The 27598-nt window shown below is 44.7% G+C and overlaps 1 protein-coding gene across 4 annotated transcripts in view; it reads right to left on the minus strand.

Moving 5' to 3' along the window:
• Window positions 1-11622: 11622 nt before the first annotated feature.
• The window catches only part of LOC141073434 (uncharacterized), a 53829-nt gene continuing 37853 nt past the window's right edge, over window positions 11623-27598 (minus strand). For 3 of the 4 annotated variants that reach the window (XM_073560639.1, XM_073560638.1, XM_073560636.1), the window contains 6 exons: window positions 20948-21142; window positions 16352-16408; window positions 15248-15276; window positions 13132-13417; window positions 12571-12765; window positions 11623-12143 (listed from right to left, as the gene is read on the minus strand). In XM_073560639.1, the coding sequence (XP_073416740.1) occupies window positions 12112-12143; window positions 12571-12765; window positions 13132-13417; window positions 15248-15276; window positions 16352-16408; window positions 20948-21142 (794 nt within the window). In that variant the 3' untranslated portion in view covers window positions 11623-12111. The remainder of the gene's footprint in view (window positions 12144-12570; window positions 12766-13131; window positions 13418-15247; window positions 15277-16351; window positions 16409-20947; window positions 21143-27598) is intronic. The other variant, XM_073560637.1, reaches the window with a different exon arrangement.

A 27598-nucleotide genomic window follows, 5' to 3' on the forward strand; every position in this document is an offset into this window, starting at 1 on the left:
ACCGGAGGTCGCTTCCCGCCCCCGTTCGCAGAAAGCCACGCCCGCCGTCCCCCGCCTTGGTGAGACAGATCCCTTACCTCAGGTCGTGGCTGTGACGACACGTAAAGCAGCCACAGAGGCCTGGACACTGCCCCCCGGCCTTCTCCCACCGCGGCGACCCTGTCATCACCGGCCTCAGGTGACACCACCTCGTCCTAGGCGACATTAGAGGCCCATTTCCCAGCTGTGGAGGGACTCTTATCAGAGAACAGCTACTGGTCAGTTGGGAACTGCGTCATTACCGCGCCTCACCATCATTGTTTCTTCAGGGCCTGTCGCCCCCACCGTCATTGTTTCTTCAGTGCCTGTTGCGCCCCACCATCACCGTTTCTTCAAGGGCCTGTTGCGCCCCACCATTATCGTTTCTTCAAGGGCCTGTTGCGCCCCACCGTCATTGTTTCTTCAGGGCCTGTTGCGCCCCACCGGCATCGTTTCTTCAGGGCCTGTTGCGCCCCACCGGCATAGTTTCTTCAGGGCCTGTTGCGCCCCACCGGCATCGTTTCTTCAGGGCCTGTTGCGCCCCACCGGCATCGTTTCTTCAGGGCCTGTTGCACCCCACCGGCATTGTTTCTTCAGGGCCTGTTGCGCCCCACCGGCACCGTTTCTTCAGGGCCTGTTGCGCCCCACCGGCACCGTTTCTTCAGAGCCTGTTGCGCCCCACCAGCATCGTCTCTTCAAGGGCCATCGTTTCTTCGAGGCGTCAAGACAGCCGCACCAACGATCTCCAAGCGGCCGCATCTGCGATCCCGAGTGACGCAAGGAAGGATAAGTGGACTATATCCATAATTACCATAGTTTGGCCACGTTCCGGCTTTCTACACCCAGACTAGCCGGGGTACTCCCAGTTTCCTTAAGAAAGTATTGTTTATTTTATTGAGTCCCTGCGAGGACAGATTTGTGTTTACCCCCCCCGTCTGCCTGTTCAGCATAGCCCTAGTGGCTCCAATTTATAAAAGTTGATTATACAAGTTATATCCCTGTCTCGTGTCTCGTCACTGCATCCTGAGAATCTGCTGGTCACTACACCTGTTGTCATCTTCAGGTTTTCAGATGGATCCGGAGAAGGTCTGTGCTGTCCTTGATTGGGACCGTCCCGAGAACCTTAAGTCTTTACAACGTTTTCTGGGTTTTACTAGTTTTTACTGGCGATTCATCTGGAATTATTCAGTAATTGTGAAACCCCTTACTGACATGACAAGGAAGGAGCCTGATTTTTCCAAATGGTCGGATGCCACCCTGGGGGCTATTTCCTCTCTAAGCTGTTTTGCCATGGCCCCTATATTCAGTCAACCTGATGTTCCCCAATCCTTTGTTGTGGAGGTTGATGCGTCGGAGGTGGGGGTTGGGGCTGTGCTGTCTCAGAGCCCATCCCTGGGTAAATGGCTTCAATGCGCTTTCTTTTCTAAGAAATTGTCTTTGGCTGAGAGAAATTATGACATGGGTAATAGGGAACTTTTGATGATTAAATTGGCATTTGAAAAATGGCGACATTGTTTGGATGGGGCTGTCAATCCCATTACTGTTATTACTGACCATAAGAACCTCTCACATCTTCAATTGGCTAAACGTCTCAACCTTAGGCAAGCGAGATGGTCCCTATTTTTTACTATGATCAATTTTATGGTCACTTTCAGTCCAGGGGTCAAAAATGTCAAAGCTGATGCTTTGTTCCAGAGCTTCCCTGGTGGTGGCCATGAGAACCCTGCCCCGATTTTGCAGAAAGCGGTAGTCATTTTGGCATTGTACCCTTAGCTGGAGAGGGAGTTGTTGGAAACCCAGAAGGACACCCCAGCCTCCTGCCCTTCAGGAAGGTTATTTTTACCATCTAATCTGTGCCGCAAAGTAATTAAGGAACATCACAGCTCTGTGCTTGCTGGCAATCCAGGTGGTAAGGCAACCGGGGACCTCATTTCTCATTGTTTTTGGTGTCTGGGGTTGCATTGGGATGTGGTTGAACGTATCTGTAGTATCCGCGCGTTCTAAGGTATAGCATACCTGTCCGTCTGTTCCTCTTCTGTCTAACACAAATAGATAATGCACAGCGTGACAATAAATGTCTAACTGAAAAAAAACCTTTTCTAAAATAAAACTTTTATTGAGTTGACTACATAAATTTCAACATCCTGGACATCTGAGGTGCCCTATCTTAAGGGTACACTTTCTCATTATCCGGTGTGTGTATGAATGTGTCTGCTGACCCTGTCACTTTTGTCTATACACACCTGCCCATTTTCATCTATGGTAGTTTTACATTTGTGTCCATCATCTAGGACATACCATACTGGTTGTAAACAGTCCCCTGTGGTATCACAGGTCAAACTGGCCCTCTTTTTCTTACTATATGTCTAATTAGGGCTAGAATAGGAGTGGAGGGACAGTTAACACACAAGCGGTGGCGCCATTTCTCGCCATCTTAGGGTGCCAACCTCCACAAGTAGGTATGGGCACAGTCTGGCTGCTACCAAATGGTCAGTGCACTTTCTTTCTCACACCGGCTGAGTATGATCGGTTATCTAACCAAGCAAAATTTATTGCACATGATATATGGATATAGATAGGCATCTTATAGTGAGCTATCCTGGTTTATCGTTATGCCTCCATATTGGGGCATTGTGTTACAGGGCTAGTATAAATCTCTTACATCACATCTAGCCAACTTAATTTGTTTGACTATTGGTGGTATTGATTTTTGTATATATTACCCTACAATACTGCTTTTTCCAGTGGGATTTAGCCTTAGAATTAATAGCCTACCCTCTGGCTAGATTTGCCTTTCAGGAATATTTGTATTTAACATTTCTGCACCTTGCACTTTCACTTTGAGTGATTAGTCTAGGCTGAAGAAGAGACCTGAGTAGTCTCGAAAGCTTGCAATGTGTTACCATCTTTCTAGTTGGCCATTAAAAGGTATCAACCACTGAGGACTCTCAATTCTGAATAATTCACTTTGAGTGGGTATTTAAGATATGATTGTTTTAAAAACTCAATAAAAGTTATACTTTAGAAAAGGGATTTTTTCAGTTAGATGTACTCTTCTTCCACTACCTATTCCTAGCAGGCCATGGATACACTTGTCCATGGATTTTATTACTGACCTACTGTTATCTGCAGGCAAGACTGTGGTTTTGGTGGTTGTAGACAGGTTCCGTAAGATGGTTCATTTTGTTGCATTACCGGCACTTCCAAATGACAAAACTCTTGCTCGGGTGTTCATAAATAAGATCGTGAAGCTTCATGGGGTTCCCTCCCATGTGGTGTCAGATTGGGGGACCCAATTTTCCATGTTCTGGAGGGCATTCTGTTCTCGACTGGGGGTGCAGCTGTCCTTTTCCTTTGCCTTCCGTCCCCAGTCGAATGGACAGACCAAGCGTGTTAATCAGAATTTGGAGACTTACCTCAGGTGTTTTGTTTCCGAGAATCAGGAGGCCTGGGCATCTTACCGCTAGCAGAACTTGCTATTGATAATTAATCATCATGAGGAGTCTACCGGCAGGTCACCATCCTTTGGTGCGTATGGTTTCCATCCACAGTTTGATACTTTAAGCGGATGAGGGGCTTTGGGAGGAACGTTTTGCTTCATCGTTCTCTTTGGTGTGGCAGGGGTTCTCAGTAATTTAAAGATTCCACAGGTCCACAAAAAAATATTTTCTGCAATCATTGCAGTTGACTTTGTACTTTTCTGAATCATCTTTTTGTCCTGATTTCAGGAATGTATATAGCTTTTCTGTAGCAGGTACAGTTTCCATGGAGCAGCATCCTTATTATTAGGTATAGGAATTATACTGGCGACATTAAGAAAACAGTAACCTACATATCAGAAATATAATATGCTTCACCTTACAAAACAGTTTTTATTGACCCAAATAGAAACCAAAATATGAACAGAAATTAAAAATGCTTGTCATTAGATTGTCATTGATACGATTTTTCAGGGTTGTCTCTATATAATATCCAACAGTAATCCGCCATCATTGAGTCATTCCTAAAACCCTGGTAGCGGTGCTCCATTACTTTAATGTCCTGGTGAAACCGTTCGCCTTGTTCATCACTTACATACCATAGATGTTGAGGGAAGAAATCTAAATGTGAATGCAGAAAGTGCATTTTCAGAGACCTGCGACATCCAGCGCACTTGTATGCATTTAGCAGTTCCTCAACACCTTCAACATATTCAGGAGAATTTTTTTCCCTAAGAAGTTTTCACAGATCCACTTGAAGCTTTTCCAAGATCTCAATCCCTTATCACTTAGGGTTCCTTCAAACACATCATCTCTCATAAGCTCTCTGATCTTAGGACCAACAAATGCCTCTTCCTTCAGTTTTGCTGGTGAAATGCTGGAACCTTTGTGAATTTGTCTTTGCCATGGCTTCCACAAAGTTTAATAATCAATCCCAACTTTATATGTAGTGGAGGAAGAAAGATTTTTGTTGGAACAACTAAAGGATTCTGCTGAACGTTGTCTCTACCTGGAGCATAGATGTTTCTTTGTCCCCAATCACGACAAACATAATGCTCTACTGTATTTCTACTCTCCTATAAACACAAGAAGCAACAATATTTTGGGAAACCTCCATACCTATTAGCAGACCAATCAATTTGAAATTTCCACAGATAGTCATTTGATGATGCTTATATTGTGTAGCATCGAAAACAACTGACAGATTTTCATAACTTTCCTTTAGATGACATGAGTGAGCAATAGGGATTGATAGTTTCATATTTCCATTGTGAAGCAGCACTGCTTTCAAACTTCTCTGGGATGAGTCAATAAACAATTGGCAATCTGCAACAAAATACTCTTGATTAAGTTCTTCAAAGAGGCCGTTCACATTGTTACAGTGCACCATTGGTCCATCAACTGTGAAAAATTGTGTTTAATTGTTACTTCTGTTTCGGTAATAAGACACTTTGACATCATCATGAATAAGATTCTTCTGTTTCAACCTAGATGCAAGAAGTTCAGCTTTATCTTTTGACAATGAAAGGTCTCTGATGAGATCATTTAAGTCATGTTGAGTAAAGCGTTCTGGAGGCTTGGCTGCTCCATCAGGTACATAATCATCTTGACTTGAGGTCTCCATGTCTTCTCCAGTAGCTTCAGCTCCATAGTCTTCATATTCTACTTCATTTTCATCCAATCCAGACAATGGTGGTACAGGAACTGGCAAGGCACCATCATGTGGATCTGGCCTAATCGCAGACTCAACTTCAGGGTAATTAATCTTATGTTTGTTCTTTGTAGTAAAGCCCTTCAGTTTGGCAAAACAAAAGTAGCAGTCATCACTATGAGTTTGGGGTTGTCTTCAAATCATAGGAACAGCAAGTGGTATAGCCACTGTCCTCATATTCCACCAGTCATGACGACCATTTGAACAACTTGAGCCTATCACATGAGGGGACCAGCTTTTGTCTTGGTCACGAAGTGGACACTTATGGTACATCTGGTACATATTTTTAATATCATGAGTGATTGAACGTACTTGGCCTCTTGGTGTAAAAGAACCACACACACATAGCAGAATCTGTTCGGATGATTGATCCACTGTCGGGGCATTTTTCTCCTTTAAATCAGATCAAACAGTAAAGTTTAGGTCAATGGTGGTGACAAACTAAAAACAAATGTGATGAGCCGAGCGACTATGTGTAGCTATTTCCCGTGAGATGACAGAGGCAGCTTGTATTTAGAGCTGATGTTATTGGAGGTAATCTGGTAGATAACTATATACACTTCTGAGGTAAACGGGTCAGCCTATTCCTTACAGATGAACATTTGCAGACAGGCAGTTTCTCAGTGTGACATCGGCTGCTCTCAGGTTCTCTCTCTGTGGAGACCCTCACTCAGTTACACCTCAGTGGCGGAACTGTTTTCTTCCCTCTGAGGTGACTTGCACTGCCAGAAATGCAGTGAAAATCCTCTCACAATGGCGGCTGTCCGCTGCCTTCCCTTCTATCTCCCTGTGGCTGGGCTCAGATCCCGAAAGAGGCCTATCTCCTGTCAGAGTCTCACATACCAGTCCTTGCTGCCATCACCATGCTTTTCTGACTGACTCAAATCCGACTGACTTTGTGTGGTTGTCTACTAGGCATATCAAGCCGAAGATCCCTTCCTGGAAACTTTGTCCTAGATTTATTGGTCCCTGTAAAATAACTGTCATCATTAACCCAGCAGCGTTTCTTCTTGAGCTGGCTCAGTCCCTTAAGATCCCCAATGTCTTTCACAGGTCTCTGCTCTAGAAATAATTGGAACCTCTTGGGTCCTCACCCCTACTAACAACCCCAATAATGATTGATGGTAATCTAGAGTTTAAGACTTTGAGGATTGTTGATTCTCGTCTCCAGCGTCAATCCCTGCAGTACTTGTTGCACTGGGAAGGTTATGGCTCAGAGGAAAGGATGTGGGTTTCAGCAACAGAGGTGAATACCCCCAGGCTGGTTCATTCATTCCACACATCTTATACTGAGAAACCTGATCCTGAGAGTCCGTAGGCCACTTGTAGAAGAAGGGGTACTGTCACGGGTGTGTCAGATGCTACAGTCACTCTGCATCTGACTGCAGAAGGTCTCTGCGTTTGGCATTCTTAATCCTTCTAACTTTACCCAGTTGCAACCTCCCTTTGACTCTAATTAACACACCTGGACCTGGATGTTTATAGACTTCCAGTCTGCTTCAGGCAGTCATCAGTGATAATCACATTTTTCCTTGTGAAGACATGGAGCTATAGCAGTCGGCTTCCTCTCTGGTGCTGTTGGAGGACATTTGGTGTTACCTCTCTGAGTCAGCTCAAGCTAAGTTGCTTCCCGCCTTTTTTGTCTCCCTTCTTGTCCTTAGTGTACAGTGGGGGCTGACCAGTGCTCATCTCCCCCTTCCCTATTCAGGGCCTAGCTCTAGGGTTTTACAGGGCTTAAGTTCGGTTTCGCCGATTGGCGTGGAACTAATATAGGGATCTCCACTTCCCCTTACCATAGTGTTTGGGCTTCTTTCTCCTCTTCCCGTCATGTTGCAGTTAGTCTTCCCAAACTGTGCGTGACACTAATAAGGTGAGTGCTGGTGGACACACACGTTCAGTAACCACTTAATAATCTGAGTGCTAGAGGATACACATGCTCAGTCACCTCCACCTAATAAGCCAAGTGCTGGTGGTCACACATGCTCAGTGAACTTCACTTAATAACACGACAGTGATGGAAACACATGCTCACTTACCTCCAGCCAATGAGCTGTATGCTGGAGAAGACACATGCTCAATTACCTTCACTTAATGAGCCAAGTGCTGGTGGACTCCCATCCTCAGTCTTCTCCACCAAAGTAGCTGAGTGCTGGTTGTCACAGACACTCAATATTCTTTACTTAATTAGTTGACAGCTGGTGGTCAAAAACAGTCATTCACATCCACCTAATGAGTCGAGTGCTGGAGGACACAGACTCAGTGACCTTCACCTAATGAGCCGTGAAATGGCAGAAACACATAATCAGTCACCTACACCTAATGAGCCTAGTAGGGATGAGTGAATCCAAACTGTAAAGTTCGGGGTGCGTACTGGTCACCTAGTGTCCGTGCTGAACTCAGGCTTTTTTCTATAAGTCTGCTAAACTTATCAGGTTTGGTGGCAAATAAATTTGTTGAAACACTGCAGCACAGCCAAACAACAAACTTTTAGGCTGTCATTGGCTGGCGCTACATATGACCAGGTCTCTATAAATGCTGGATCATGGGTTGCACCATCATTTTGGTCTCAGCCTGGTGTTGAATGCCCTAACAGCCTGGTGTAGAGTGCCCTAACACTCTGATGTAGAGTAGTGTAACAGCCTGGTGTAGCGTGCTCTTAGAGCCTGGTGCAGAGTGCCCTAAGAGCCTGGTGTAGAGTTCCCTAACAGCCTGGTGAAGCGTGCTCTAACAGCCTAGTATAGCGTGCCATAACAGCCTGGTGCTGGGTGCCCCAAAAGCCTAGTGCAGAGTGCCCTAACAGCCTGGTACAGTGTGCCCTAACAGCCTGGTGCAGTGTGCCCTAACAGACTAGTGTAGAGTACCCTAACAGCCTGACGCACATCACATGCCTGGTGCATGTGTAAGCAGGTTGCGGGATGCTGTGACAAACAGAAGGCAGAGCAAGGGTTAACAAATTTAACAGTTTTAATTTAACAGGGGGTTATCTCCTTGCAGGGAGATAAATGGTTAAATGAGGGTTAAACAGTTCAATGGCAAGCTATAGGCAAAGTTAATGGGTAATCTATATATATAATTGGCCTAAATTGTCCGTCATCCACTTCCGTCTGGATGTCCCCGAATCCCACAATCCATCGCGCCGCACTGGAAGTACACTGACCGCCATATTGGAATACCCAAGTGATGGCACTCGCTGGTGGTACCAGGACCTTCCACAGTACCACCAGCGGGACACCGCTGGGACCCCCCCGCTGCCGCCGGACCCCCCGCCACCAGACCCACCCACCACAGGATCCCCCCACCGCCGCCGGACCCACCCACCACCACCGCTGCTGGACCTGCCGCTGCAGGACCCCCCGCCGGACCCGCCTCTGCCTGCCCACCCACCTCCATGCAGTCACAGCCAGCAGGTAAGACCGTGACTTGCGGCCTGTGCTGGAGATGGGGTGCGGGCGCCCTCTGGTGGCACCGCGCCCCATCTCCAGCACAGGCCACAAGTTGCGGTCTTTACTGCCGGCGGCCCGCCGCCAGGACCCCCCGCCGCTGGACCCCCTTGCCGCTGCCTGCCCACCATGTACATGCACACACATGTACATACACACACATGTACACACACATGTACACACACGTACTCACACACGTGTACACACACACATACATTCACACACGTACTCACATATACACACACATGTACTCACATATACACACACATGTACTCACATCTCCAGCACAGGCCGCAAAGCACCCTCTTTCCTGCCGGCTGTGACTGCACAGAGGTGGGTGGGCAGGCAGCTGCGGGACACACACGTACTCACACACAAACACATACACACACACGTACATGTACACACACACACGTAGACACACACACATACTCACACACACACACACACCCCACACACACACTTACCTCCCGATGGAATAGCATCCGGCACACCTCTAGTAAACAAGATAACGGCAGTTCTTTAAATCACTTATCATGTCAGAGGCTTCCCAGTCCACAACTGAAGCTTTGAAGGCAGTGGCGCCAACAACAGCTGGCGCGGTGCTGTTCCAGTGGGGTCCTGCACACAACGGTCTGTCTTCTGGCGGCACCTTCCGCTGAGCACCTAGTCCATAAGTTGGTGCGGCCAAAACAAACAGTGTGGCAGCACTGACAGAGTCCATTGTGGATGTGTCAACTGGCAAGGTAGGCTACAAATATCTGTCCAGTACTCGGCTTTCTCTATGCGGCACGGGTGCTGTACTCATGGTCACAGAGCGCACGTGTCTCTCTCTGAGCAGCTGCCGTCACCTTAATGGCTGCTCTGCACGACTCTGCTCGGTTTGCGCTGCTCTGCGCGTCCACCGATACCAGTAAATCTCTCACGCTGTAAGTCTCACACAGCAGCACTCAGATCTGTGCTCTGCGGCTGGGAGCTGTTCCCAACCAACTCCTGCTCGGAGTACTCTGACCAACACGGGTGCTACTGCACGTCAATCAGCCTTGGGGAACACACCTCAAGATCCTGCACCTGACCTCTGCTCCACCGCGCAAGCACCGCACTCTGCACAGCTGGAGCATGGCTCCACGCTGCATCTCTCACCGCGGAGCGTGCCGCACACCTGCCTCCGCTCTCACTGTCGGCGGGGAACTGACCCTTTCTTTGCGCGTTCTCCTCACTGCCTGACTTAGCCACACCCCCTCTTCCTGGGTCATGGGGCCTGTCCTGTCCCCTATTCTTTCCCCCAGGCAACATAGGACACAGCCTCAGCAGTACCAGACCCAGCATGATGCAGGCACCTGCAGCCTGGTATTTCTCCTTACACATGTGCTGAACTTGGTGGTGCAGAACTTCCTTAAAAATTACTCTGATATGTCAGAGCTGGTGCTGAAGTGTGGCCGATCTGTGTGCCCTTTCGGCGTTCTCACCCTGCTGCTTGTCTGTCTGTGCTGCAGCGACACTTCTGCCGTCCTGCTCACCGTCTCATATGTGACGTACCAACAAGGTGGATCTCCACCCTGCATATGAGAGACTGTGCCAGCAGCAGGTGATACTGGAGAGACTGTGCAAGCAGCAGCAGGCGATACTGGAAAGACTGTGCAAGCAGCAGCAAGCGATACTGGAAAGACTGTGCAAGCAGCAGCAGGCGATACTGGAGAGACTGTGCGAGCAGCAGCAGGCGATGCTGTAGAGACTGTGCGAGCAGCAGCAAGCGATGCTGTAGAGACTGCGAGCAGCAGCAGGCGATGCTGTAGAGACTGTGCGAGCAGCAGCAGGTGATGCTGTAGAGACTGTGCGAGCAGCAGCAGGCAATGCTGTAGAGACTGTGCGAGCAGCATGCGATAATAGACAGACTGTGCGAGCAACAGACGATAATGGCCAGACTGTGAGAGCAGCAAGAGGTTCCTGTACCAACAGTGGCAAGGTACACAACTGTCCAGCCATGGCACAACTTTGTAGGAGGAGTCGGAACCGTGTTCACTACAGTCTGGCTCTCAAAGCAGCTCATGGGCATCACTGGAGCATGACTGGAGGAATATAGAGGACTCAGAGGATTCACCTCGCACTGAGGACAGCATGTCATTACCTCTGGGTAACTTACAAAAAGAAAAGAAAAGAAAAACACAAAAACAGTGTTGTTTCCTCCTCCTTTGATTCTAGCACCTACACTGCCACTCCACCTACACCTCCTCCTCAATCTCCTCCTCCATTTGGACCTCCGCCTCCTGGTTCTAGAATGTTGTTTTTTATTTTATTTTATTAACTGTTATTTTAAGTAATTTCCCTTTAAAAAAAACTCAAAAAGCACAAAACCAGTGTTGGCTACCTCCTCTGCCTCTTCCACCTACACTGCCACTCCACCTGCACCACCTCCTCAAGCTCCTCCTTCACCTGGACCTCTACCTCCTGGTTCTAGTATGTTGTTTTTTATTTTTTTTTTATTAGATGTTATTTTAAGTAATTTCCTTAAAAAAAATGCAAAAAGCACAAAAATAGTGTTGGTTACCTCCTCCTCTGCCTCTTCCACCTACACTGCCAAGTCCACCTCCACATCCTCCTGCACTTGGACCTCCATCTCCTGGTTCTAGAATGTTATTTCTTATATTCTATGTTTGTTTAAATCAATTTGGGTTCCTATTGACTCCTATGGGGTACGAGATCAAGTTCTGGTACCCAAACCAAACTCTGGAATACAATTCGTATGATCCCGGGAAAATCGAATGTCCAGGGATTCGCCTTTCCCTAAAGCCGAGTGCTGGTGGACACAAATGCTCAATCCCCTTCATCTAATACTCTAAGTGCTGGTGCAATCACACACTCAGTCACCGCCACCTAATGAGTCAAATGCTGTTGGACACACATGCTCAGTCACCGTTACCTAATGAGCGGAGTGCTGGTGGTCATACATACTCCACGTAATGAGCCGAGTGCATTAATTTAATAACTTTTTACTTTCCCTATGATAATTTATTGTCTTGCTGTTTTCCAGCCTCTGTGGTGCTCACATTAGGAGACATCCAGTGATGTCCATCAGTAAATACGAGTACAACTTTCCGATAAACCGATTGAGCAGATAAATTTTTCTACTGTAAAATAGAAGAAACCCAAAATAGCAAATCGCTTGTTCCATTAGTCACATTAGTCATGTTGTTCCCAATATTCTGCTGATTTTTGTGACTTCATGTTGAACATTTTTCGAGGACTGAAACCTATCGAGTCATTGCCGAGTCCAGGAGCATTTACACGAAGGAGAGAGACCGAAACACGTGATCTGATTGCAGGATTCATCGGATCCTTCACGTCTGGTGATCCGTCCTCCGGCCATGGAAGGAGTTCAGTATCTCGGCAGAATTGTCTTCATAGTCAGTGTGATCAATGTCGTCTTCATCTGAGAACCATGGGATCGTATTATGCCAGGTGCTCACACCCCTGATGAGACGGTAGATCCTGGAACTAAGCAACAATGGAGACTTAATATCATATTATACCTTATGTTACTTAAAGCAGATCTTCCATAAGACAATTATTAGTAATTTTTCACCAAGGTAAAGATCTGATCACATGACGTTTCAGGTCTCAATATGAGGTCGCACTTCTGAGAGAACATCTAAAATGTTACGTCTTATCTGGGTTTGGAATTTTCATGGAGATCATGTGTAGAACAAAATAACAAAAGACAAAAATGGGTTTGACTTCATGAGTGGCAGTGTTGTGTGTATATGTGGACATTTTTTACAAGGTTTTTATAAACTGTCTTGTGAAACAGCAACATGAAATTCATGGTCCTTTCTAGCACCAGGCAAGGAGCCAATGAAGGCCATGTGGTCTCCTACCCGATGGAAGGTTCCCAGAACAGCTGAAATCTGTGACATGGACATACCTGCACCTCGGAGAAAAGCCTTTAGTTGATCAATTATCATTCTCTGTAACCTCGGGTCCATCTTATCATCATGTGACACCAGAATTAAGTCTTTGGCACATTTTGCAATGCTATGCTGTTCCTGCAGGATGCCCTTTTTCCGGTAATCACCACTATCCTCCAGGTCATCAATGATCACCAGTACATTCCTCTTCCCTGTACACAGAAGAACTTAAGTCAGTCGCAATTTTCATGCTGTGATGGCCATTTTGCAAAATTGACAAAATGAAGTGCCGCCATATTGGTTGTCAATTTTAAAGTAGATTCTTATAAAGCAATATGAAAGTAGAACCACTATGCCTGCCTGTCCAGAATCACTGCAAAAATGGCCATAATTTATGTCGAAATCATCTCTAGTGGTCGTCTTCATACAGATTAATACCTTGGACCGTTCACTATGGCGGGTTTATGGTGTTGGCTTGTTATGTCTTGCACTATATTACTCTCTGTAAGCTGACTGTGACAACCCATGAAATAAATAACTATAAAGTAGAACCTGTCCATCCATATCTCATCTCTTACCAAGTATCATATAAAGCGTTTCTAGTTCTTGGTCATACAGAGAATCGGTTACATTGGTGACGTTGACTCTTCCTCTGTTCTTGCTGTGATAAACGATCCCAACTGTGCTCTGATTGATGTCATCTATGAAGTCCTGGAACTTCTGACTGTTGTAGATTAAGTAACTATTCACATTTGCAACAAGAGAACTGAATTCATTAGATCTGAGTATGTCCACCAGCCAGGAGTAATCCCTGTCAGTTGATCTGGAGAAGAATCCAATCCAGTGATGTTTTATTACTGGCCCCTGATAAGAGATAGAACAGATAGATGATGCTCAGGGGTGGAACATTGGGAAACTCAAATGCAGTCACATCACTCCTCAATTCTGGGACGCTAGTCACTACTCATGGACAGGCTGTGAGACAGAAGAGTTATGTGACGCTAGTCACTACTCACGGACAGGCTGTGAGACAGAAGAGTTATGTGACGCTAGTCACTACTCACGGACAGGCTGTGAGACAGAAGAGTAATGTGACTCTAGTCACTACTCACGGACAGGCCATGAGGCAGAAGAGTAATGTGACTCTAGTCACTACTCACGGACAGGCCATGAGGCAGAAGAGTAATGTGATGCTAGTCACTACCCACGGACAGGCCGTGAGGCAGAAGAGTAATGTGACTCTAGTCACTACTCACGGACAGGCCATGAGGCAGAAGAGTAATGTGACTCTAGTCACTACTCACGGACAGGCCATGAGGCAGAAGAGTAATGTGATGCTAGTCACTACCCACGGACAGGCCGTGAGGCAGAAGAGTAATGTGATGCTAGTCACTACCCACGGACAGGCCATGAGGCAGAAGAGTTATGTGACGCTAGTCACTACTCACGGACAGGCCGTGAGACAGAAGAGTTATGTGACGCTAGTCACTACTCACGGACAGGCCGTGAGACAGAAGAGTAATGTGACTCTAGTCACTACTCACGGACAGGCCATGAGGCAGAAGAGTAATGTGATGCTAGTCACTACCCACGGACAGGCCGTGAGGCAGAAGAGTAATGTGACTCTAGTCACTACTCACGGACAGGCTGTGAGACAGAAGAGTTATGTGACGCTAGTCACTACTCACGGACAGGCTGTGAGACAGAAGAGTAATGTGATGCTAGTCACTACCCACGGACAGGCCGTGAGGCAGAAGTGTCAGACATTCCGGGGTCAATACCGAGAGAGTATGTAGATAACCAAAGACAAAGGTGTAAGTCAGGTCACTGTCCAGGGTCAATAACAGGAGATAGCGGATCAAAAGCCGAAGGACAAGACAAAGGGATAGTCAGAACACGGCCCAAAGGGTCAGGCAGCAGGAGATCAGAACTCAGAGGAACAGAATCAGGCTAACACTCACCAAGAAGCACAAACTACGTCTGGCAGGGATCAGTGACAGACAGCTCAGTTAAGTAGCTATGAGATTACCAGAACACTGAACACCTGCAGAAAGTCCTGTACGTCCCAGTCAGAGATTGGACAGCTAAGTTATCAATCAAGGCACCATCAGCCCAGCAAGCCCATCACAGGATTGGACAACCAAGCTGTCAAGACACAGACAGGTCAGCAAGACAGTTTACATAGAACATCATAGCAATCATTCACTGAGCGGAGGAATCGTGACAATTTCTCAATAAATAAAAAGCAAAGAACATCATTATCGATTGCATTGTGGATTCTCCCAGATCTCAGCAAAAGTGCCCTAAAACCATTAATGATGAATATTAAGTTACAAGTGTTCATTATTGACCAGGGCTGATGTTTATGACAATATTTTTTTATTTCTTGTCCTAGAGACCAGATAGTATCTAAAAGTGGTTGTTTCACAAAGAAATCCCATGTCCTTACGAACTGTGCAATTCAGAGTCACTATGTAAGCAAGAAAATCCCAACTGATTAGTTGCTTTATCTCGATAGCAAGTAGAACGTCAGAGAACTCACAGTATTGCTTACAAGAACAATATAAGGATTTTGGAGCTGGTCGAGGAGATGATGAAGTCTGAGTTCCTCCACATAGGACCAGTGTGGGATCCCTTCATCTGTTATTAATATATGAGGTCTTCAATATTCCATTATGACTCATGACATCTTACCTGTGTGGAGAGAGGTCCATGTCTGGTACCTGGGGATTAAAGTGATAGGATGATTGTAGTTTTCTTGTATTAGTGTATGATTCTAGGATTCACATTATTAATTATTCCAGATAATGAAACCTTTTGAAATTTGAGTTCAGATTTGTCAAGTAAACAAAAACAAGCCTCATTTTCAAGTGAATCGATTTGCTACAAGCCTCAATACAGCAAATCCTCCAATTGCCCTGAAAGTATGTTTGTAACACTCTGTGTTGTAGTAGGACTGTATCCAACTCTTCAAACTCTTTTACCACAATCACAGCCTCAGTAATGTCAGTGTAACAGTGATCTCATCATAGAAACAAATAGTAACCAGGTACTAACCAACAACTCATATAATAACAGTGCAATGATAGATTTTTTTCATGCTTTTAAATTAAAAATTAGTCCAAAAATTATCCTTCTTAGTCAATTGTGACAAGGCTGATCATTCTGGGTAGAACACTGACTATGTCGCTGTCAGAGGTAACATCCTCCTGCTGAGGATGAGACGAATGTTGTGCCATATATTTGATGATGCCCTTTGCTTTCTCCCCACAAATACACTTTCTGGAGGCAAAGGAGACCAATTGTGACTTGCGTTTGATAATGCTACTGCCCGAGCCAGTGGTGATTACAACAGCTGCTGCTCGCAACTCCCACTTTCATAGTCATGGTATGTTTTTTTTGCTTCTTTTAGACTATCAAGTCCATTACTATTACCACTTTTTCTTTTACCATACATTTTGGCCAACTCTATAGCTAAATTGTTTGTCCACTACTTTTTTATTGATGGCCTATCCTTAGGAAACTCAAGGACAGCATGGTGGTTCAGAGGCTGAAATATACAATGTGATGTGATAGCTGCAAGGCATTATGGGGTACCTGATCAGTCACCCCTGAGATCATTTGAGCCTTCGGTGGCTGATGCAATCTTCTATACATAGTCGGAGAGCATTTTTTTAGTGATCTACACAAATCGAATTGTAAGTTCTTCAAATTTGCCAGAACCTACGACTTTCCTAAAATTCTACTGATTTGCATCAATACTTGTATGATCATAAATACAATGAATGAGATCTTTACCAGATGTAGGAAATGTTCTCGGTTCATAATTCGTTCTCTGGTCATGTTTGATGAAATCTGCAGAGGAGAAATCATACACAATATAATAAGGGGCGAACATTTCTCTGCACGACACGAAATGTCTCTTATAACTTATCAGATTATCATCATACAGACAACACAGCGCTCAGCATTACTATCATCAGGGGGAGCAGGGTTATCTCATTGCTTTAGATTATGGGTCACAAGTGTCATCTCAGCGCCACAACATCATGATTACTATGGATTTTCAATGTTTCCATAAAATAAAATGTTTGGAAAAATTAAAAAATCGAATTGGCAACCTTATGGTCTGTCCTTGTAAAGGAGTGGACAATCAGTGAAAGCAGTGGATCTGTGACCTGGGGTTGTCGTGTGGAAAAATGATGCCTGCAACACTTTGAAAAAATGGCCGCACCACTGGTTGCACCATTCCTAAGATTGTGGTGGAGAGATGGCATAATGTCCAGAAGCTGGACCCCTTTAGCCTTTATTCAACATAGACTGGCAGCTCGGCGTCACATTGATTTGTTGATGGAACTAGTTTTTGACCATTTCTCCAATGTGCCCCAGGGACATATTTACAACATGACATCCCCAGGCTGCATGTACTACTGTGAGCCGCTTGAGTGGCATCTGGAATTTGAATCAGTTGGGCGGGAGCGCCCTAACAGGGCTGTTGTCTCCGTAACGTTAAAGTCAAGAGCCCAGTCATACAGAATTTGGGCCAGTATCTCATCGGGGAGTAACACCAGGAGAAGTGCTGACAGTGCAGAATTAGTGGGTCTGCTGTTGCGAGAAGAAGACTAAGCAGTATGGGCAGGTCACTCAGAATGTGGCAGCTTATTTCATCTGTGGATATTTTTGAGACCGGGGCTAAACGGTTAAGAGGGTCCCCTACTGGAGTAAGACAGAGCAGAGATGATGCTGAAAGACCGGAGAGCACGGTCCGTCCCAGAAGCGAGCTTAGTGGAAGAGAGGGAAAGACAGGGACAGAGGAGAAAATGTCCATTACCAGCCCTGATGCTGGGTAAAGGAAACAGTAAAGTTGATTGTTCAAGTATTGACAGGACTGTGACTCTGTTCCACATCGTCTGAGGAGAATGTGCAGTGCATAACAGAAAGCCCTGAGGGGGAGCTGGAGAAAGCGACAGGTATGCGGACAGAAAACTGTCACATCTATGTGAGGGGAGGCCAGGACTCCTGTTACGTGTTACAGAACCACTCAGCACCCAGAATATGTTGTGCAGTTATATGTATGTATAATAGGTTCTATGTGAGATGAATGTCCCTAATGCATCAGCCCACAGGCTGTGCCCCTGGGCAGAGGGGACACGATATTCTCCTTTTGTCCGCCCTCCCCCACCTTTGTAATTCCCACAGTAAACTCCGGCAGGCTCCGGCCACCTGTGGCTTTTGTAATGCATGTCTGGCCTGCCGCTTTTCTATTGGCCTGCCCTCTGTATCTGTGTGATATATTCTGTGTCCTGTGAGTAAAGTGTTGTCAGACTGGAAATACGTGGAGAAGCAGTGATCTTTTATATGCGCCCATGTAACCAAGGGATTCCAGCCAGCGTCATTCATTCAGACTCCAGCCAACGCAGAGCGGACCTCTGAAAACACGGGGTGGTACTGAGAGAGGTACCCCAGCTTGGTTACACCCCGTTACAACTCCATTGCCCTGGAGTCCTCGGCCACGACTATGGTCCTGGCTGAACCTTACTGCAGTCAGAATGGAAGTTACTGGATTTCTGTGCTTGGCGTTCATACTCGGTACCAGACATTAGTGAATATATTACTGTGGAATTAAATTCTCAAATTTCACAAAAATCGACATTTACCAAAATACTTATTTTTTTTTCGCAATTTGCATCTCCATGGATTCAACAAAATGACCAGTCCGGTCCTGGCCTCAACTTCAGATCGCCGCCACTCCCATTAAATTCCCAAACATGTAAAAGGTTCTTGTGGGCAAATGCACAGAGCCTCACCGGGCACCATCAAAGCCAAAAGTCCCGGCCTAGTGAGATAGACCCGAGAATTTTAGTGTGAGTGGTGGTGATCTGAAGATGTGGTGAGCACCGAACAGGTGACGGTGAGTAGCGGATGGGTGAGAGAGATGAGTGGTGAGGATTATCCTTATTTTTTACACCTTACGTTATGTTCTGGAGTCTGGATAGATCATAAGGGACATTCAATTAGTGGAGATAAATTCTCTGCGAAAAAAATTTTGCCAGAAAAATCCACATAAGCAGGTGAATTCGAATTTTGCCTAATCCATTAATCTATACTGGATGCTGAATAAATCCATGTTGTGAAAGTGCTGTGTACGGGAGGTGGCCTGTACTGTCAAGTTCCTACCCCTGAAGACACCAATCGTTATAAAGTAATGTGAATAGTGTCACGCAACAGGTAACTGTGTCCTGCTGTTTTCAGAACTATATTGTGCAGTTATGTGGTATAATGTGAATTGCCTTGTATTATGATATGTTTAGGTAACACAAAGGTTATGGACAATGTTAATAGTGTACAGTGCAGAATAAGTAGAGAGTAAGATGTAGGTTAATGTTATAGGACATAAGATACGTAGCAATGATAGTGACTGTAGATAGATTGTGACCTTAGGGTACGAAAGTGTTAATGTTTAGGATTAGCCCATAGTTGGAGGGGCTAGTGTCAATAACAGGAGACTACTTCCTGTTTTGTAGTTATATAGATGGACGTTCCGGAGGTGCTTCCGTTTGAAGGTTTAATCCCAGTGTGTGGTCCAATCTAGTCTCCGACTGAATCACCAATCTGGTGGGAACACTGCTATTCCAAAAGGTTTTGTTTATTCACAAAGGTTACAATTAAAAGTTGTTGAGTTCGTTAGCAAGTGTGACAAGATCAATGTGTAGTGGATTGATAGCAGAAGTGAGTACATATTGTTCTGGGTGGTATAAGGCCTTAAAAAATTCCCTGCGGACATTTCTTCAATGTCCGGAGCTCCCGGCTCAATACAGGTATTATGAAGAGCACCTCGAATCCTTACATGCAGAGGAAAATGGACGTGGAACCACGTGTGGGGAAGGTAACGGATCTCGGGTGTACAAGACTGGGAATCTCTGGGGCTGACATGATCAGTGACCTCCAGGATAGTCCAGGAGGAACAGATAGAAATCCTGAACATGAACTGTATTAAGGTATTTTGTAAACTTTTAAGCGTTGAAAGAAACTGGGTGTCCCCCGATTCATGTGTCGCCCCTCCTGAAACTGAAGATGTGGAGACGGCTGAGGCCTGCGGCCAACAAGTGAGTGTCATGCTCCCAACATACGACCGCACACTTGAATTTAAAAAAACTGACCGTCACATCCAAACATAAACTAAATGTCAACAGGTGCTTACCTAGAGTCGCCAACTCATATACACTCAAACAAATAAGGCAGCACTCTGTAGCGCCATAGCATGCAAATATGAAATATGAAAATTGAATTGCATTACTGCATTAGAAATAAGAAAAATTGAGAAAGCTTAGCGCATAAAATGTCCAATTCATGTGTACCTGGCAGCCACGTTAAGGCGATTCTCGTTTACAGGACCTAACAATGCCAATCCTCTCTTAGACTAAAGTCTACATCTGTATGGGAACCTAATGTGAATCCTCTCTTAGACTGAAATCTGTATCTCTGTGGAGGCGTAATGGCCCTGCTGTGATTAAAAATGCCAATTTTTGCACTAAGCTTTCTCAATTTTTCATATTTCTAGTGCAGTAATGCAATTCAATTTTCATATTTCATGTTTGCATGCTATGGCACTACAGAGTGCTGCCTTATTTATTTGAGTGTATATGAGTTGGTGACTCTAGGTAAGCATCTGTTCACACTTAGTTTATGTTTGGATGTGACTGTCAGGTTTTTGAAATTTGTATTGATTAGCCTTCTGACTGAGTACTCCTCCGCCTCTTAGCCTCAGGAGTTTTTAATCACAGCAGGATTCTACCCCTCCACAGAGATATTGACTTTAGTCTAGGAGAGAATTCACATTAGGCTCCCATACAGATAAAGACTTTAGTGTAAGAGAGGATTGGCGTTAGGTTAGGTCCTGGAAACGAGAATCACCTTAACGTGGCTTCCAAGTACACATGAATTGGCCACTTTATATGCTAAGCATTCTCAATTTTTCATATTTCCAGTGCAATAATGCAATTCCATTTTCATATTTCATGTTTGCATGCTATAGTGCTGCAGTGTGCTACCTTATTTGTTTGAGCACACTTGAATTGGGACACAAATTTCTGTAAAGTACCAGCTCGTTCATGACTCCTGCCCTCTGGTACCTTACAGTTTTTTTATTTTTCTATCATCTGCAGATCAGTGACATCTCCATCCTGTGATTTCCAGAATTCTACCACTTTTCCTTCTTGGTGATGCAATTTGAATGTTGAGGAGTGTGTAATCAACACCGATAGCTTCATAGCTCCAAATGTTTGTGTTGTCAAATTGAGCCCCCCATCTCATGACCACATTGGTAATGTACATGCGTACACTTATCCTCCTTTACCAATACTGAGGCCGACAAGAACTATGAGCCTCCATCACCTGAACCTCGCAGCTGCATACTCAGTTCCATCTTTACTTTTTCCATCCGCCTCTTCTCCATCTTGTCTCGGTAGGATACAAGTAGTACGTTACCGGCCCATTCTGCAGCCCGGGGATGTGTGGCCAGGATGTGGGACTTCTCTCGATCACTGCTGTCCTCCACGTCATCAATGATAATGGCCACATTCTGCTTCCCTGTAGACAGCAAAGGTCACAGATCATAAAGGTAGGAGGCAGAAATGAATGTCCTCTGACTTAAAAAGGGATCCATGGGGTAATGTTTCTCTTTGCGGAGAGTGACATGGCAAGCTTGACATACCAAGGTGAGGAGACTTTTATGCCTTGCAATGTTCTTCTGGGAAATTAAATATGCAAATTAAGAGAGGAAGAGGCTTAGAACTCTAGTACCACCTATTGGCAGTAGCAATCCTAAATTCTCCCAGTAATCCTCAGCCCGGACGGTCGCACCTTGGCACCGTCCAGGTTGGAAACTGTTTATCCCCCAGACATGGATTACGGCGTGGGACAGAACGACGGACAGGTATGGGATTTTTTTTTTTTTTTTAATTTTATTACAAGTGATGATGACTTCAATACAATCAATGGTCAGTGTGATTTCGACGATCCCAAACTCACAGGGATTTTTCAAATGTTGAGTAAAAAAATCTAAAGTTTACAAAAACATAACATTTGGTTTATGGCGCCATTTTTTGAGACCCGTAACCTTTTTATTTTTCCATCTTGCATTTTGTGTGCTGATCTGACGATTGTACTCATACCTTTCTTCGGTACATGCAATGTTTTCATTGTTTTTAGGCAGGTTTGCTAGCAGAAAGAAACACAATTCTGTCATTTTGGTTATCTTTCTGTTTATGGCATTTACCTTATGGGTTATTTATGTAATTTTATATTTTGATATACCGGACTGTCAACTATGGCTATTTTTCAATGGAGAAGAAGGAAGGAGGGCGATTCCAGTTTTATTTTTACATTTGTTTTTTCTTATTTTTTAGCACACTTAGGGGAGTTGAACCTCATCCTTGAATTTGCTTCACTTGACTTCATCCAGCAGCGAGAACAGGTCGGGCAGACATTGTACTACTGGTACCAGGCTGCCCGACCTGCTCTCACCGCTAGAAGAAGACCCTTATGGATGCCACAATGCCAAAGTATGTTTTTTCTCTTACAGGGATAATCTCACCTCCCATCCCCCAAAACACTACGATATATGAAAAGATGCAGAATATGAATATGACATTGTTATCTTATTACTTACTGGCATTTCTCTGAAAGCAAATCTGCACATGTTCGGTGAGTATCTGCTAATACATACCCAGGACTCCTACACCCGGTGCTATCATAGAGAGGACCCCGAAGCTTCAGACTGCGAGCTAATGTCAGTTAGTACGGAGATAGAATTGATGTATTTGGACTCGGAGTATTTCATTTATACAGCAGTTTTGGAGGGGTTACATTGTGACAGATTCCCCTTAAAGACGGCAAATCAGTCATTGTTACATATAGTAATCTGCTGAAATCCGCTGCCTCGGAGTAACTCTCGACTCTGCCCTGTCCTTCAAACAACACGTCCAAACTCTTGCCACCTCCTGTCGCCTCCAACGCAAAAATATTTCCAGAATCCGTCCCTTCCTCAGCCCTCAATCTACTAAAACTCTTATACATGCCCTCATCATCTCCCGCCTTGATTACTGCAACACTCTCCTCTGTGGCCTCCTCGCCAACTCACTTGCACTACTCCAGTCTGTTCACAACTCTGCTGCCCGACTAATCCACCGCTCTCCTCGCTACTCCCCTGTTTCTCCACTCTGCAAATCATAGAATCATAGAATCATAGAATCGTAGAGTTGGAAGGGACCTCCTGGGCCATCTGGTCCAACCCCCTGCTCAAAGCAGGATTCGCTAAATCATCCCAGTCAGATGTCTGTCCAGCCTCTGTTTGAAGACTTCCATTGAAGGAGAACTCACCACTTCTCGTGGCAGCCTGTTCCACTCATTGATCACTCTAACTGTCAAAAAGTTTTTTCTAATATCTAATCTGTGTCTCCTCCCATTCAGTTTCATCCCATTGCTTCTAGTCTTTCCTTGTGCAAATGAGAATAAAGTTGATCCTTCTACAATGTGACAGCCCTTTAGATATTTGTAGACAGCTATTAAGTCTCCTCTCAGTCTTCTCTTTTGCAAACTAAACATTCCCAAATCCTGCAACCTTTCCTCATAAGACAGGGTTTGCAGACCGGTCACCATTCTGGTCGCTCTTTTCTGAACTTGCTCCAGTTTGTTGATGTCTTTTTTAAAATGTGGTGCCCAAAACTGGACACAATATTCCAGATGAGGTCTGACCAAAGAGGAGTAGAGGGAAATAATGACTTCACGTGATCTAGACTGTATGCTTCTGTTAATACATCCTAGAATTGCATTTGCCTTTTTTGCTGCTGCATCACACTGTTGACTCATATTCAGTCTGTGATCTATTAGTATACCCAAGTCTTTTTCACATGTGCTGTCACTTAGCCCTATTCCTCCCATTCTATATATGCTTTTTCCATTTTTATTGCCCAGATGTAGTACTTTGCATTTCTCCCTGTTAAAAACCATTCTGTTAGTTGCTGCCCACTTCTCCAGTTTATTTAAATCTTTTTGAATCCTCTCTCTCTCTTCTCTAGTATTAGCTATCCCTCCTAGCTTTGTGTCATCAGCAAATTTAATCAGTTTACCCTCAATTCCTTCATCTAAATCGTTGATAAAGATGTTGAACAATACAGGGCCCAGGACAGAGCCCTGTGGTACCCCACTTGAGACATTCTTCCAACTGGATGTGCAGCCATTTACGACCACTCTTTGGGTCCGATCACTAAGCCAGTTATGAATCCACCTAACAGTTGCCTTGTCCATTCCATACTTAATCATTTTTTCAATAAGGATTGTATGAGAGACTTTGTCAAATGCTTTGCTGAAGTCAAGATATACTATATCTACAGCATTTCCTTGATCCAACCAATCAGTGATACCGTCATAGAAGGAAATTAAGTTAGTCTGACATGACTTATTAGTTACAAACCCATGCTGACTCTGTTTAATCACTTCATTCTTATCCAGGTATTGACATACATGTTGTTTAATAATTTGTTCAAAGATCTTTCCTGGTATAGAAGTCAGACTCACCGGCCTATAGTTACCTGGGTCCACCTTCTTCCCCTTTTTGAAGATAGGAACAACATTTGCTCTTCTCCAGTCTTCTGGCACTTCTCCTGTTCTCCAAGAATTTTCAAAGATTATAGAGAGGGGTTCAAAAATTTCTTCTGCTATCTCCTTCAGTACTCTGGGGTGTAATTCATCTGGACCTGGAGACTTGAATTCATTTAGGCTAGCTAAGTGTTTCCTCACTATCTTTCTGTTTATAGATATCCTGGATTCTTCTATTCCCTTAATAGGACAGTGAATAACAGTTGATGTTACATTTCCTTTCTGAGAGAAAACAGATGCAAAATAGGAATTTAAAAGTTCAGCCTTCTCAACATCCTGTCTTACCATTTCATCATTTTCATCCTGTAAAAATCCTATAGCATCTTTGACTTTTCTTTTACTTTTGACATATCCCCAAAATCCTTTATTATTGCTTTTGACATCTCTTGCAAGCCTCAATTCATTTTCAGCTTTAGATAATCTGATTTGTGCCCTGCAGGTTCTGCAGACAGCATTATATTCTTCTTTAGATATGCCTCCCTCTTTCCATTTTATAAACATTTTTTTCTTCCTTTTTAGCATGTGCTTAAGTTCTGTGTTCATCCATCCTGGTTTCCTTAACTGCTTCCTATTCTTCCCTCTTCTCGGAATTGTTAACAACTGTGCTTTGAGAATTTCATTTTTCAAGATTTCCCATCCTTCCTGGACATTTTTGTCTTTAAGGATATCCAGCCATTGGATCCCTCCAATTCTCTTTCTGAATCCCTTAAAATCTGCCTTTCTGAAATCTAACCTTGACGTCTGAGTCTTCACAGGTCTTCCGCCTCTAGTTATCCAAAATTCTAAAATAGCATGGTCGCTACCTCCTAGGGTCCCAGCCACTTTTACCTCCTCAACCATTTCCTCCCTGTTTATAAGGATTAGATCCAAGGTAGCAGTTCCCCTTGTTTTCTCCCCTACCTTTTGGAAGATAAAGTTGTCAGCAAGAGAGGATAAGAATTTCCTTGACCTGTTAGTTTTGCCTGAGAGAGATTCCCAACAAATGTCTGGATAGTTGAAATCTCCCATGACAACTATGTCATATTTTTTGGAGAACTTGGCCATTTGATGCATAAAGAGTTCATCCATAGCTTCAGCTTGCACAGGCGGCCTGTAGTAAATGCCTACAATGGTGTCCTTTCCATTGTTCTGTCCTTGTATTCTTACCCAAACAGTTTCCACAGAACTCCCAGTCTCTGAAGCTTCAATCTCTGTGCAGATATACGCGTTTCTAACATACAATGCGACACCCCCTCCTCGTTTATCAAGTCTGTTTCTTGCAAATAAGTTGTATCCTTCTAGTCTTGTATTCCAATCATGTGTATCGTCCCACCAAGTTTCAGTGATTCCAATGACATCATATTTCTTTTCCTGTGTTAGTAGTTCCAATTCTCCTTGTTTGTTGCCCATGCTTTGTGCATTAGTATAGAAACATTTTAGTTTGTGATTGGTTTCTCTTTCTCCAATATTTTTATTAATTAGATTCTTTCGTCTTTGTTCTTCCTTTCCACTTCTAATAGCAGAGTTCTCAATAGCATTTGTCAGGTGTATGGCTTTTTCTGGTCTTTTGCTTCCCTTCCCATGTTGTTCTAGTTTAAAGCTCTCCTTACAAGTGTAGCAAGGCGACTTCCAAATACATGCTTACCAGTCTTCGTAAGGTGCACCCCATCTCTAGCAAGTAGTCCATCGTATAAGTAGTTCACTCCGTGATCCAGAAATCCAAATCGTTGCTGATGGCACCATCGACGTAGCCAGTTGTTCACCTGCAGAATCTTATTCCACCTCCTTGTTCCATGGCCATCCACTGGGAGGATGGAAGAGAAGACCACCTGCACTCCCAGTTCTTTCACTTTCCTGCCTAAGTCTTCAAAGTCTCTGCAGATGGTTTCCAGGTCGTTTCTTGCAGTGTCATTTGTCCCCACATGTAGTAGCAGGAATGGGTAGTCATCTGTAGGTCTGAAGAGTCCTGATATGCTGTCAGACACATCTTTAATTTTTGCACCTGGAAGACAGCACATTTCTCTTGTAGTTATATCCGGTCTGCAGATAGCGGCCTCAGTTCCTCTCAGCAGGGAATCCCCCATGACCACCACTCTCCGTTTCTTCTTCACAACATTTTTCTTTCTCCATCCAGGAGGACTCTGAAGGCGTACAAGGTTGCTGCTTGTTGGCAAAGTCTTATCCTGATGTATTACTTCATCGTTTTCCTGCGTGAGAGCCTGGTACTGGTTTCTGAGCAGTATGGGTGCTGACTGCCTTCTGATCCTCCTGCTTCTCTGGGTCACATGTCTCCATTCCTCTGTTTCTTCAGGTGCACTTCGAATTTCTTCTCTTTCTGTAACATGAAGAGATAATTCTGCTCTGTCCAAGAACTCTTCACCTTCCTTAATGATCTTCAACGTAGCTAACCTCTCTTCGAGATTTTGCAACTTTTCCTCCAACAGGGACACAAGCTTGCATTTGTGGCATGTGAAGTTTGGCTTTTCCACTGGTAAGTCTGTGAACATGTAGCAAGAAATGCAGCTCACCAGATGGCTCCTGGCCTCTTCCATCTTGAGATTTCTTAAAAACGATGAAAGATGAGCCCAAATTCCTCAAGACTCTTCAACTGGTTTTCCGATTTCCTCTTTTCAGCTGCAACGGCCAAAACCCAGTGATCGTTGAGCTCGCGGAGACTCTTCACTTATCCCAGAAGGCACTGGGAATATGCAAATGATCTCCTCAAGACTCTTCCCCTGGTTTTCCGATTTCCTCTTTTCAGCTGCAACGGCCAAAACCCAGTGATCGTTGAGCTCGCGGAGACTCTTCACTTATCCCAGAAGGCACTGGGAATATGCAAATGATCTCCTCAAGACTCTTCCCCTGGTTTTCCGATTTCCTCTTTTCAGCTGCAACGGCCAAAACCCAGTGATCGTTGAGCTCGCGGAGACTCTTCACTTATCCCAGAAGGCACTGGGAATATGCAAATGATCTCCTCAAGACTCTTCCCCTGGTTTTCCGATTTCCTCTTTTCAGCTGCAACGGCCAAAACCCAGTGATCGTTGAGCTCGCGGAGACTCTTCACTTATCCCAGAAGGCACTGGGAATATGCAAATGATCTCCTCAAGACTCTTCCCTCCACTGGCTTCCAGTTCCCCAACGAATCAAGTTCAAACTACTAACACTGACCTACAAAGCCACCCACAACCTGTCTCCTCCCTATATCTCTGAACTAATCTCCCAATATCTTCCCTCATGTAATCTCCGGTCCTCCCAAGACCTCTTACTCTCCTCCACACTTATTCGTTCCTCACACAACCGCCTCCAAGATTTCTCCCGAATATCCCCTATCCTCTGGAATTCCATGCCTCAACACGTCCGATTATCCACCACCCTCGGATCCTTCAAACGGAACCTGAAAACCCATCT

The sequence above is a fragment of the Dendrobates tinctorius genome, unplaced genomic scaffold, assembly GCF_039654945.1.
Source record: "Dendrobates tinctorius isolate UK_male_01 unplaced genomic scaffold, ASM3965494v1 ptg000301l, whole genome shotgun sequence".
NCBI lineage: Eukaryota > Metazoa > Chordata > Amphibia > Anura > Dendrobatidae > Dendrobates > Dendrobates tinctorius.